The 13,814-nt window shown below is 46.3% G+C and overlaps 1 protein-coding gene across 1 annotated transcript in view; it reads left to right on the top strand.

Annotated features, from left to right (window-relative positions):
* ATG16L2 (autophagy related 16 like 2) overlaps positions 1–13,814 on the top strand; it is an 83,386-nt gene that overhangs the window by 48,174 nt on the left and 21,398 nt on the right. Inside the window, 4 exon segments of the mRNA XM_063127810.1 lie at positions 207–269; positions 2,010–2,118; positions 3,318–3,423; positions 12,470–12,540. Coding sequence (XP_062983880.1) covers positions 207–269; positions 2,010–2,118; positions 3,318–3,423; positions 12,470–12,540 — 349 coding nt within the window.

Here is a 13,814-nt window from a genome sequence, read left to right as displayed (position 1 = left end):
GAGGAACCAGTACCTCACGTGATTTGGAAGCTATACTTCTATTAATGCAGCCCAAAATAGCATTTGCCTTTCTTGCAGCCCTATCGCACTGTTGGCTCATATTCAGCTTGCGATCTACAGCAATTCCAAGATCCTTCTCGTTTGTAGTATTGCTGAGCCAAGTATCCCCCATCTTGTAACTGTGCATGTGGTTTCTATTTCCTTAGATCCGCTTCTGCCACCTCCATGACCCTCACCAGATACGTGGATGTTTTCAAGGGTTTGCTTGAGTAAGTTGATTGCTCAGCTTGTCTGTGATCAGCGTTAGGCGGGTCTGGAATGTCCTTGAAATACTACAGAAAGTTGAGATAACATAGCCTTTTATTGGATCAGCTTTAGAATTCCACAGAACGCCTCGTCGTGACAAAAAGTGTTATCTGTCTGGCTCCTACCTATTTGTTTTGGGATCCAGCAAAGTGGCCACCTTGGAATTAACAGAAATCGTTAAAAATTAATTGTAAGCAGGAGTTATGGGAGCAGGATGTATAATTAAATGTAAGTAGGAGTTACTTTTTTCCTCCCTCCCAAATCTTAAAACAATGGATTTATTCAAAAGTTTGCATAATTTTCACCCATGCAGGAATATTGAACCTTTAACTCGCTTTCTCCAGTCCACCAAGGAGAAGCTGCAGCACTCTGCATCTGAAGCCAAATCATTTCCCAATCCACAGACGTTATACTTTGCCATAACATCTGACCCAGGCCAAATAAGGTTATCATAAGCCATCCAAACCGAAATGGGAAATCACAATTTAGTTGCAAAAAAAGGGCAACTAAAATGATTAAGGGGCTGGAGCGTCTCTGCTGCTAGGGAAGGTTACAACAGCTGGGATTATTTCGCTTGGAAAAAAGGAGGCTAAGGGGAGACACGATAGAGGTGTACAAAATTATGCCTGGTGTGGAGAATATGGAGAGGGAGACATTTTTCTCCCTCTCCCATAATACTGGAATCCAATGGGGTCATTTCCCATGAAGCTGATTGGTGGGAGATCCAGGACAGATAAAAGGAAGTCCTTCTTCACACAGCGCGTAGTTAAATTATGGAACTCACTGCCACAAGACCTAGAGACAGCCACCAATTTGGATGGCTTTAAAACAGAGTTAGATAAACTCCTAGAGGAGAACGCTATCAATGGCTACTATCCCTGATGGCTATGTGCCACCTCCAGTATCTATCTATCTATCTATCTATTTATCTATCTATCTATTTATTTATTTATTTATTTATATTAATTAATTACATTTCTATATCGCCCAATAGCCAGAGCTCTCTGGGCGGTTCACAAAAATTAAAAACATTCAAAGTATAAAACAACAATATAAAACCATAATATAAAATACAATATAAAAGCTCAACCAGATAAAAACAGCAGCAATGCAAAATTACAAATTTAAAACACCAAGTTAAAATTTAGTTATAGACTGTTAAAATGCTGGGAGAATAAAAAGGTTTTCACCTGGCGTCTAAAGGCATACAGTGTAGGTGCCAAGCGAACCTCCTTAGGGAGCTCATTCCACAGCCGGGGTGCCACAGCAGAGAAGGCCCTGTTCTTGGTAGCCACCTGCCTCACTTCCTTTGGCAGGTAATATGCCTATGTACACCAGTGGCTGGGGAATACAGGTGGGAGGGGGCTGTTACCTTCATGCCCTTCCTGTGTGTTTCCCATTGACAGCTGGTTGGCCACTGTGTGAACAGAGCATGCTGGACTCTTGGTCTGATCCAGCATGGCTTTTCTTACGTTCTTATGAATTGGGTTTCCAGTGCTGGTTTCGAAGCAAACTACGGTTTACAGAAACCATCCTTTACCTGATTTGGAAGTCGCAGCAAGTTCTAATTACGGTGAATCGGAGGGAGGGAAGTGGAGCATACAGAGAAGTGTGCAAGCATGAAGCGCATTTGCAGTGGCCGAGGCTCTTGTATCTATGCTGGGCCGAAACTTCACCGTAGAGCTTTCACCTGCTTTGGTTAGTTTCATGCTGAAACGTGGGAACTCCATCAGTAACATGTCGACGGACAGGTACTGCAGTATTCCCTGTTGCGTGGCTGCCTGCCTCCCATCCACCGTGAGTGACATACAGGTAAGTCAAAGATGCCTGTCGCTACCCTTGTTTTATTTTGGATATGCACCTAGGAAACTAATGATGTAATATTCCAGATTTTGTCATTCGGATTTGAAATCAATGAATTTGGAAACATTTCAGCTCCAATTGAATTATCATGGACTGTTCTTTCTGTATTTCAATGCCACTGAACCCCATTATTATTTTTTACAGTTTTTCACCTCTATTCCCAGGTGTAAATGTACCTGCCAAATAAGCTGTTTACCATATTACCATATTACCATATTACCACTGCTAATATACCATATTAGCAGTTGGGACATGCAGCCTCATTCCAAATTTTGGATACTAGCTAAAATATAGTAGCCCACTCTATCCATTCCAAAAGGCAAGTGACTGTGACATCTAGTGGCAATGGCAATTTGAAAATAATTCTTAGCTTTTTCATGTGAATATATAGTTCATGTGACCACTGAAGAAGACCTCTGTTGGGTCAAAATGCGTATGGTCTTCAAGTGTTTTGATTTTTAAGTGTTTTTGATCTTTGAGTGTTTTCTAAATGGTCTTTGAGTACTTGTCAGTGCTTTTTTAATAATATAGTATACAGCTTTACAGTGGAAGTATACCTGAACTTTGGGAACTAGTGTAACTTATCAGTATATTAAAAAGTTTTTATAATATCTCACTTACCTCTGTAGTACATGTGAGTACAGATAGTGACACGGTCCGCCCCTTTCCCTCACTTCACAGTAGACACAGAACACCTCTAAACAAAATGCAAATAAAACTGTATCCTTCATAACCATCTTAATTCCATAGGAACCTAGGAGTCAGACCATTAGTCCATCTAACTCAGTACTGTCGACCCTGACTGTCAGCAGCTCTCCAGGGTGTCATAGAATAATCGGCCCCATTCAGAAGACACCTTAAACCATGGCTTTAACCACGGCGGTTAAGCCAGAAAGCCAGGCTTGTGCAGGAAGTGCAGCACCATGTACATTGATGGTGCTATATAAATTAATTAATTAATTAATTAATAATAATAATAATAATAATAATAATAATAATAATAATCCCGTATCCTCATCCCAAAGGAAAGTGTTTCTGGCAGAAAGATGGGTTTAGGATCATTATCCACACCTGCAGAACTACAGTGTTGGCTTCAGGAGCTGAACTTGTGTCTGTTCTCTTCCTTTGTCCTCTTCCCCCCACTCCAGGAAGCCCACGTCTCCGAGATCAACGCCATCAGGTTCAGTCCAAATTCCAGCATGCTGGCCACAGGTGGGACGGACAGGCTGATCAGACTCTGGAACGTGGTTGGAGGTGAGTTGAAGGCATGGGCATCACCTGCCCTCTTCCGGGACTGACTAACAACAGAAGCAGGTTTTGAGTGGGTCCGGTCGCTGGGGGGCCCTGCCAGCCACCTGCGACAAGTGGTAACTCACTGCCCCAACACTCATCAGATGTATTGCTGCTCTTATTGCAGAGTTTTGGCCTTGGTTGTATCATATTTCTTCGATTCTAAGACACACTTTTTTCCCCATATAAACATCTCTAAAAACAGGGTGCGTCTTAGAATCGCGGGTATGTCTTAGGGGTTTTTTTTCTGTGGGTGGTACTGAAATTAGTGTTCATCTTACAATCGATGGCGTCTTACAATCGAAGAAATATGGTGTGTTTTTCTCCCATATCTGTCCTCTACTGAGGATTGCTCTTTCTTTCTTTCTTTCTTTTAATGTGAACTTACAGTTGCAGAATTTCGTATAAATTTGGATTCTAAAATAATATGTCAACTAGCAATTTTTTAAAAACGTGTTTCTACCTTTCATGATTTTTTCAAACATTAAGGGTAGCATCCAAGTTGGCACAAGCACGAATGTAAATTATGGCATCATGTACACCAAGCAGGATAATATTGCACTATGAAAGCGGTATGAAAGCGGTATAGAAAAGGCAGGAGCCACACCAAGCCAGAATATGGCGGTATATTTATTTATTTATTTATTTATTACATTTTTATACTGCCCAATAGCTGAAGCTCTCTGGGCGGTTCACAAAAATTAAAACCATAATAAAACAACCAACAGGTTAAAAGCACAAATACAAAATGCTGTACCAAAAGCACAACCAGGATAAAAACCACGCAGCAAAATTGATATAATATTAAAATACAGAGTTAGAACAGTAACATTTAAATTTAAGTTAAAATTAAGTGTTAAAATACTGAGAGAATAAAAAGGTGATGAAAGGAGTACAGTGTAGGCGCCAGGCGGACCTCTCTGGGGAGCTCATTCCACAACCGGGGTGCCACAGCAGAGAAGGCCCTCCTCCTAGTAGCCACCTGCCTCACTTCCTTTCCTATGAAAGCTGTCTATGGTATATGTGTCAATGTGGGCCCCAACAATTGTCAGTGCACTTCAGCACCGCTATAAAGCGGTAGTGTGGCTCATGCCTTTTGTATACTGCTTTCATAGTGCAATATCCTGCTTGGTGTAGATTAGGCCCAAATTGCTCTCCCATAAAGGCAATGGCAATAGCATTAGCTGGCAGGATGGGTTTTCTGGGAAATCTCATTGTGCCAGCTACAACTATTGGTGTGGGCTAGAGACCCTTATCCTGAGACATCTAAATAGTTTACGTTAGCACTCATGTAAACTTGGATACTGTCTTTAGCACGTAGTTTTGCAAGGATCTAGCAACCCAGGGGGCTGGAAATTCCATCCAAGCATAGCTACCTTTACTTTCATAGAATCATAGAATAGCAGAGTTGGAAGGGGCCTACAAGGCCATCGAGTCCAACCCCCTGCTCAATGCAGGAATCCACCCTAAAGCATCCCTGACAGATGGTAGTCCAGCTGCCTCTTGAAGGCCTCTAATGTGGGAGAGCCCACAACCTCACCAGGCAACTGATTCCATTGTTGTACTGCTCTAACAGTCAGGAAGTTTTTCCTGATGTCCAGCTGGAATCTGGCTTCCTTTATCTTGAGCCCGTTATTCCGTGTCCTACACTCTGGGAGGATCGAGAAGAGATCCTGGCCCTCCTCTGTGTGACAACCTTTTAAGTATTTGAAGAGTGCTCTCATGTCTCCCCTCCATCTTCTCTTCTCCAGGCTAAACACACCCAGTTCTTTCAGTCGCTGGCTCTTAATATAGCCTAAACACTCCTACAGGCTCGATGTTTGCTTTTGCAATCCGTCTTCTCTGCTCCAGATCCCGGATTCTGCAGAAATTACCACACAAGCCTAAATATTAGCTTCTGTTTTAAAGCAAACAAGTTTATCCAAAACGATAGGAAAAAGCTGTCTGAACGTGTGTTGGTTTGCACAATGTTAGATAAGCTCTTGCTAAACATTCCATCTTTAAAAAGAAAAAAGAAAAAAACACGGAGTCTTGTCATAGATAGAAGCAAAAATTTCTTCAGCCAAAGAAGCATCTGTGTGTGTGTGTGTGTGTGTGTGTGTCTTTGTAAGATGCCCTAGAAATGTTTCTTTTTCCAGAAAGGGTGGGATATAAATTTATAAAATGAGTAAATAAATCTGACTTAGCATAAAACAACTTGGGCCTGTCTAAGTGTCGTCTTTGCCCCATGGTCGCCGATTAGTTTCCAGGCGAAGTACAAAGTGTTAGTTATTACCTTTAAAACCCTACATGGTTTGGGTCCAGGCTACCTGCGGGATCGGCTTCTCCCGTACAATCCGCCCCGCACACTCAGGTCCTGTGGGAAGAATCTACTTCATCTAGTACAAACTAGATTAACAACTGTTACCCAGAGGACCTTTTCCTCTGCTGCTCCCAGACTGTGGAATGGCGTGCCGGAGGAAATTCTATTATTATTATTATTATTATTATTATTATTATTATTATTATTATTTATTTATATAGCACCATCAATGTACATGGTGCTGTACAGATTACACAGTAAATAGCAAGACCCTGCTGCATAGGCTTACAATCTAATAAAGTTGTAGTAAACAGTAAGGAGGGCAAGAGAATGCAAACAGGCACAGGGAAGTGTAAACAGGCACTGGGTAGGGTGAAGCTAAACAGTATAGAGTCAGAACAAACTCAATATTTAAAAGCTATAGGGAACAGAAAAGTTTTTAGCTGAGTTTTAAAAGCTGTGATTGAGTTTGTAGTTCTCAAGTGTTCTGGAAGAGCGTTCCAGGCGTAAGGGGCAGCAGAAGAAAAAGGACGAAGCCGAGTAAGGGAAGTAGAGGTCCTTGGGCAGGCGAGAAGCATGGCGTCAGAGGAGCGGAGAGCACGAGCGGGGCAATAGTGTGAGATGAGAGAGGAGAGATAGGCAGGAGCTAGGCCGTGCAAAGCTTTGAAGGTCAACAGGAGAAGTTTATATTGGATTCTGGAGTGAATTGGAAGCCATTGAAGAGATTTTAAAAGTGGAGTGACATGGTCAGAGCGGCGGGCCAAGAAGATGATCTTAGCGGCAGAGTGGTGAACCAGCGGACTGATGTGAGACGAAGGAAGGCCAGAGAGAAGAAGGTTGCAGTAGTCCAACCGAGAGATAACCAGTGCGTGAACGAGAGTCTTGGCAGAAGAGACAGACAAAAATGGTCGAATCCTGGCAATATTATACAGGAAGAAACGACAGGATTTAGCTACTGCCTTGATATGAGGAATAAAGGAGAGCGAGGAATCAAATATAAAGCCAAGACTACGAGCTTCCTTGACCGGAGTAAGCGTGACATCGTTGACAGTAAGAGAGAATGAGAGGTGAGGAGAAGGTTTAGGAGGAAAAACAAGTAGTTCAGTTTTTGCCATATTAAGTTTCAAACGACGATGAAGCAGCCAGGCTGAGATATCTGAAAGACATGCCGAGATACGATCGTGAACATCAGGAGAAAGTTCCGGAGATGAAAGATATAATTGTGTATCATCGGCATACAGGTGATATTGGAGGCCATGAGATTGAATAAGCTTACCCAAGGGCAGCATGTATAAAGAAAACAACAACGGGCCAAGCACCGAGCCTTGCGGAACCCCTACTGAAAGGGGAAAAGAGGAGGACGAGCTGCCGTTAGCCGACACGCTGAAAGAGCGACCCTCTAGATAGGAGGCGAACCAGTTATAGACAGAGCCACAGAGTCCAAGGTCATGGAGGGAATCTAAGAGAAGATCGTGATCAACCGTGTCAAAGGCTGCAGTTAGATCAAGGAGAATAAGAACAGAATAATGGCCTTTAGACTTGGCAGTAAGAAGATCATTGGTGATCTTGGTAAGGGCTGTTTCAGTGGAATGCAAAGGACGGAATCCAGATTGAAAGGGATCCAGAGCAGAGTTACTAGAGAGAAAGTCAAGACAACGAGAGTAGGCCACACGTTCCAGGATCTTTGAGACAAGAGGCAACAGAGAGACAGGTCGGTAGTTAGACAGAGATAGTCGATCAAGAGTGGGTTTTTTGAGAATGGGAGAGACTGTAGCATGTTTAAAAGCAGAAGGAAATGAACCAGAGGACAGAGAAGAATTAATGATGTGGAGCAAGGACGGGAGGTTAGTGGGGATAAGATTAATAAAGACGCGAGAGGGAATCGGATCACGGGAACAAGTGGAAGGCTTCGACGAGCGCAGTATTTTAGACAGTTCATCAGCTGAGACCGAAGGGAACGCCGAGAGAGTTGCAGGAGGAACTGACAGGTGAGGAACAGGAGCTGGAAGCGGAGCAGAGCTGGCCAGATCGGAGCGAATAGTTTGGATTTTAGCATTGAAGAAAGAGGCAAAGTCATTGGCAGACAGAGAGGCGGGGAGAGATGGTGGATTAGGCTTCAGAAGAGAATTGAAGGACGCGAAGAGCCGCTAAGGGTGCCTAGCATTTGACTGGATCAACGTTGACTAGTGCTGCTGTTTGGCCAGTGAAATGGCAGAAGAGAAAGAGGAGAGAACAAATTTGTAATGGACAAAGTCCGCCCAGTCCCTGGTCTTACGCCACAGGCGTTCGGCTGCCCGGGAACAAGAGCGAAGGTAGCGGAGGAAAGAGGTGAGCCACGGTTGGGGTTGAGAGGGGCGAACTATCCGAGTTGTAGATGGAGCAAGATTATCAAGAGTTGAAGATAAGGAGGAGTTGAAGGAGGAGACGGCTGAGTCCAAGGAGACGGCTGTGAAGACAGAAGGAAGAGAGGAGGCTAGAGACTGAGAAAAAGCCTCATAGTTGATAGAATGCAGGTCACGACAAGGGCGTGAAGTGGGACGTGAAGGAGGGGGATTGTGAGTAATATTGAAAGAGACTAGATGATGATCTGACAGAGGAAAGTCAGCAATAGAAAAGTCCAGGACAGAGCAGTTCCGAGTGAGGACAAGATCCAGACAGTGTCCAAGGGAATGTGTGGGTGCTTCAGACCAGAGCTTAAGATCGTAAGAGGAAGCTAAGGAGCGAAATCGTAGAGCTGCAGCATCGTGAGGGTCATCCACGTGGATATTGAAGTCACCCAAGATCAGAGTAGGAGAGTTGTCAGAGAGGAGAAAGGACAGCCACGAGTCGAGATCAGAGAGAAATTTAGAGGATGAGCCAGGGGGGCGGTACAGAACTGCAACCCGCAGTCGCAGCGGAGCGAAGAGTCTCACCACATGTGCCTCAAAGGAGGAGAAACAGTGTGAAGGTGGAATGGAAAGAGGCTGGAACTGGCACAAACTCGATAATAAAAGACCCACACCACCACCTCGACCCTCTGGGCGACTCGAGTGAGAGAAAGAGAGTCCTCCAAGAGAGAGGGCAGCCGAGATGGCGGTATCATGGGCAGGAAGCCAGGTTTTGGTAAGAGCAAGGAGGTGAAGAGATCTGGAGAAAAACAAGTCCTGGATGACAGGGGCCTTGGAAGCAATAGAGCGACAGTTCCATAAGGAACACGAGAAAGGCAGCTGGGAAGGGGGGAGACACCGAATAGGAACTAAGTTGGGAGAGATGAAGTTGGAGCGAGCCATAGGGAACAGATAAGAGGAGAAAGGAATTAGGAGAAGAAATGATGAGAGAGATTTGTCAACTTGACAGTCTTTTAGAATTTAAAAAAGCAATAAAGACTGATCTATTCCGGCAGGCCTATCCAGTGGAATTTTAGAATGTTTTAAAGATGTTTTAAGGTTTTAAAGATGTTTTAATCATGTATGGTATGTTTTTGGTTTTAATGTGTATTTTATAACATGTTTTTATACTGTTTGTTTTATACTTTGAATGGTTTTAGTTTTTGTGAACCGCCCAGGGAGCTTCGCCTGTTGGGCGGTATAAAAATGCAATTAATAATAATAATAATAATAATAATAATAATAATGGTGGCTGTGAATCGGCGCTGTGTTGATTCACTGCCACTGCAGAGCAAATAGACTAAGAGGCGCTTTGGAAAAGTCGGGGACAGCTCTTCTGCCTGGCGTTCCTGGGTCCTGTTGGTCGCAGGAAGCCAGGCAAAGAGGAGAAGGCAGGCCCAGCAAGTCAAAAAGCCTGCACTACCTCCTGCATCGGGATTCCCCGCTGCCACCCCGGAGCAGCAAAAGCACAGCTTTATTTTTTAAAAACAGAAACAAAAACGGGGGCAATCCAGCGTTATCAAGGCAGCCACCCTGCTTAGTTTCACTAGGAGAAGTCTGTCATAATCTTCTAAACTATTCCCTAGGGCCCTGAGAACCTGAGAATAAATATTATATATATTACAAAAAAATAGACAATTTTGCACAAGCTGCATAAATTCTGGAAATAAAGGGTTAGATTATATTCATGCAGAATGTGATTGATAAATTTATTTGCACCGTAACTATGGGCGAGTTTGCAAGTAATGATAATGCAGGGTTCCTGGCGTGTTCTGCGTTATCCAAGGGAACCCTGCCTTATGGGTTATGAGTTGCTTGCTGGTACACACGGCCCAACTGCTTCTGTGGCAAGCCGGAGTGGCTAAACAAACCACGGACCTCCTGTCCATCACTATTTTACCATGACATGCAAACTGGGAACTCAGGGGTGTCTCTACCCTGACTTGACAGACTTATGACAGAGGACAGACAAGCCAAAGTTCCTGGCTTGAATATCATAGTAAGCAACTCAGGGGCAGAAGGTCCGTGGTTTGTTTAGCCTTCTTGCAGTGGGAGCAACCAGGTAGGGTGACCATATGAAAAGGAGGAATCATAGAATCATAGAATAGCAGAGTTGGAAGGGGCCTACAAGGCCATTGAGTCCAACCCCCTGCTCAATGCAGGAATCCACCTTAAAGCAGCCCTGACAGATGGTTGTCCAGCTGCCTCTTGAAGGCCTCGAGTGTGGGAGAGCCCACCACCTCCCTAGGTAACTGATTCCATTGTCGTACTGCTCTAACAGTCAGGAAGTTCTTCCTGATGTCCAGCTGGAATCTGGCTTCCTGTAACTTGAGCCCATTATTCCGTGTCCTGCACTCTGGGAGGATCGAGAAGAGATCCTGGCCCTCCTCTGTGTGACAACCTTTCAAGTATTTGAAGAGTGCTATCATGTCTCCCCTCAATCTAAATCCCCTAAAGATACAGGGCTCCTGTATCTTTAACAGTTGTATTGAAAAGGGAATTTCAGCAGGGGTCCTTTGTACATATGGAGAGCCTGCTGAAATTCCCTTTTCTATGCAAGTGTTAATGATACAGGAGCCCTGTTTTCCTTTTCATAGGGTCACCCTACAGCAACTGGCCGGGGTGCACCAGCATGCTGCCTTGTTCACAATATTCCGGCGTATTGCTACATCTGAACTGGTCCTATAATTCTTTCCATTGGACAGGATTTGTTATTTCCTTACCCTTAAGGGCAGCCTAAAAATAATTTTGAATGTTTAAAAAGTTGCCTGAGCTCTGGAAAGCTCTGCCTGTGAGGTATTTTTGGATGGATGCCTCAGCGATGAGCCTGTTGACAATTCAGAAGGTGCTAATGCAGGAATAATCTGCAGAAAGGAGCAACAGGGAAGGATGTGATGGTGGCGGGGTGGAGAAAGCAGGCCATTGGGAGCTCCTGGTCCCTCTCGGATCTAGAATCATAGAATAGTAGAGCTGGAAGGGACCTACAAGGCCATCGAGTCCAACCCCCCTGCTCAATGCAGGAATCCACCCTAAAGCATCCCTGACAGATGGTTGTCCAGCTGCCTCTTGAAGGCCTCAAGTGTGGGAGAGCCCACAACCTCCCTAGGTAACTGATTCCATTGTCGTACTGCTCTAACTGTCAGGAAGTTTTTCCTGATGTCCAGCCGGAATCTGGCTTCCTTTAACTTGAGCCCGTTATTCCGTGTCCTGCACTCTGGGAGGATCGAGAAGAGATCCTGGCCCTCCTCTGTGTGACAACCTTTTAAGTATTTGAAGAGTGCTCTCATGTCTCTCCTCCGTCTTCTCTTCTCCAGGCTAAACATGCCCAGTTCTTTCAGTCTCTCCTCATAGGGCTTTGTTTCCAGACCCCTGATCATCCTGGCTGCCCTCCTCTGAACACAGCTCCAGAAGCCCTCGTAAGTTCAGCAAGTCGCTTCCTCCCATTGGGGACAGAATCTTACTTTAGCCCCATTGACTCACAGTAGGGTGCCCCCCCCCCCCAGACAACCGACCTGAACCTTTCATAGTATGAGCCAGTGGGAGATGTGGCTGCTGCCGTGCCTCCTCCTGCCCCATTCCTTCCTGGGCCCCATCATTCACCTCCCTCCTCAAGCAAGTGGGACACGCAAGGAAGGGGGGAGTGACCATGTGGTGGAGGCTGCTGTGACAGGCTCCCCTTCTTCATCAGTGCCACTGCAGGCCGCGTGGATGGCCACCCTCCCGCTTAGAGCCACTGCTGCACCTTGCACAAAGAGGGAAACTGAGACCACTCAAGACAGATCAAAGGAAGGACTTCTTCACACAGCGCGCAGTTAAACTATGGAACTCACTACCACAAGATGTAGTGATGGCCACCCATTTGGATGGCGTCAAAAGGGGGCTGGATAAATTCCTGGAGGAGGAGAAGGCTATCCATGGCTACTAGTCCTGATGGCTAGGTGCTACCTCCAGTATTCAAGGCAGAAAGCCTGTGTGCACCAGTTGCTGGGGAACATGGGTGGGAGGGTGCTGTTGCACCAGGTCCTCCCTTGTTGGTCCCTGGCTGACGGCTGGTTGGCCCCTGTGGGAACAGAGTGCTGGACTAATGGACCCTCGGTCTGATCCAGCATCAGGGCGCCTCTTATGTTCTTAAGAAATGGCGACACCCTACTTTTCATTATCTAACATTCACTGGACCTTTTTTTATTGGACATTCGGCAGTTCCTGCAGTACTTTCTCTCTTCGGAATGTGCCGCGATTGCTTCTTCAGAGTGGTGTAGTTTGTCATTGCTGTTGCTTTGGTTCTCCCTGGAAGAGCCGGCGGGTGGACTCATCCTGGGCGTTCTTTTTTGGCTGTCTTCAGGCTGGCTGGAGAACATGCAGACGTTGGACAGCGCCAACGGCAGCATCACCAGCGTCGCGTTTGACCCGTCGGTGAGTGTGCCCCTGAATCACGGATGGGTGAGAACCGCCAAGGGTTTGGATGGGGCCTTAGTGATCCGGCCTTCCTGGAAGCCGCATCCGCTGCTCATGGGGCCTTCCGTTTCAGTAGGTGGGCTGGTTGGGAATACTCAGTGGTGGGGGGAAGCCATGCTCACCGGAAAAATGGCTCTGCCTTATTATACTGGGCCAGACGGCAGTTCCACCTAGTCCAGAATGGGCAACTCTGAGTGGGCAGGGTGTCGGGGGCCAGGGCCGGTGCTACCATAGAGGCCACTCAGGCGGCTGCCTAGAGCACCAAGTTAAGGGGGGCGCCGAACGCCGCACCCGGAAACCGCTCTCCCACAGCGGCTCTGAGGGAGGCTTCTGGGCACGCCATTCCGAAGCTGCCCGCCTGCCCCAGCGTCCTGGCTTCGCTTCAGCTGGGTGGGTGCCGAAGCGAAGCCAGAACGCTGGGGGGGGGGCTTCAGAACGGCGTGCCTGGAATTCACTCTCCCAGAGTGGCTTCCAGCTGGGCGCGCCGTTACAAAGCCGCCCCCACCCCAGCGTCCTGGCTTCACTTCGGCTGGGCAGGCGAGATGGCGCCTTGCACCCAGGTACGCTGGGGTGGGGGTGGGTGGGTGAAAGCAGCTCACCTGCCTAGGGCACAAAATAGTCTGGCACCGGCCCTGTCGGGGGCTCAGGGGTCTCTTGCCCACCCCTGCAGCTGAGATCCTTTTTTAGCAGGAGATGCTGTGGTCTGTATCTCTCTGCACCACCAGCTTCCGAGGATGATGTTGAAAATAGGTCCCAGGGCGCAGCTCCGCTTAAGCGCCAGCCCCCATTAGAGACGTATGAGACTTTCTTTTTTGCTTGCAAAACATGCAAATGGACCCCTCTTCGAAGCCCTTAATGTGAGCATGTGTCCGCTGAGAATCTTTGCAAATTCCCGGACGTGCGCTCCGGGTTGATTTGTGCAACTTTCCCCAGTTCGAATTTACGCAAATTTCCCCTGCAGACCTAAAGGCCTGTGTTAATCTATGGAGAGAAGTTGTGCAAATTTGGGGGAGGGGAACTTGTGCAAATTCCACATCCGATCACTGCTGGATTTGTGCAAGGAGCCATTGCAAATGCAAACAGGAGTTGGGCTTGAGGTGAGCAGCAGGGCAACGTTTTGAGAATCCCCGTGGTCAGGTCAGACTGCTTCTAAAAAGATGAAATGCGAAGATTTACTTATTATTTATTTTATTTATTTATTTATTACATTTCTATACCGCCCAATAGCTGGA

The sequence above is a fragment of the Elgaria multicarinata genome, chromosome 5 (genome assembly GCF_023053635.1).
Source record: "Elgaria multicarinata webbii isolate HBS135686 ecotype San Diego chromosome 5, rElgMul1.1.pri, whole genome shotgun sequence".
Classification (NCBI taxonomy): domain Eukaryota; kingdom Metazoa; phylum Chordata; class Lepidosauria; order Squamata; family Anguidae; genus Elgaria; species Elgaria multicarinata.
This window is presented reverse-complemented; position numbering and strand designations above follow the sequence as displayed.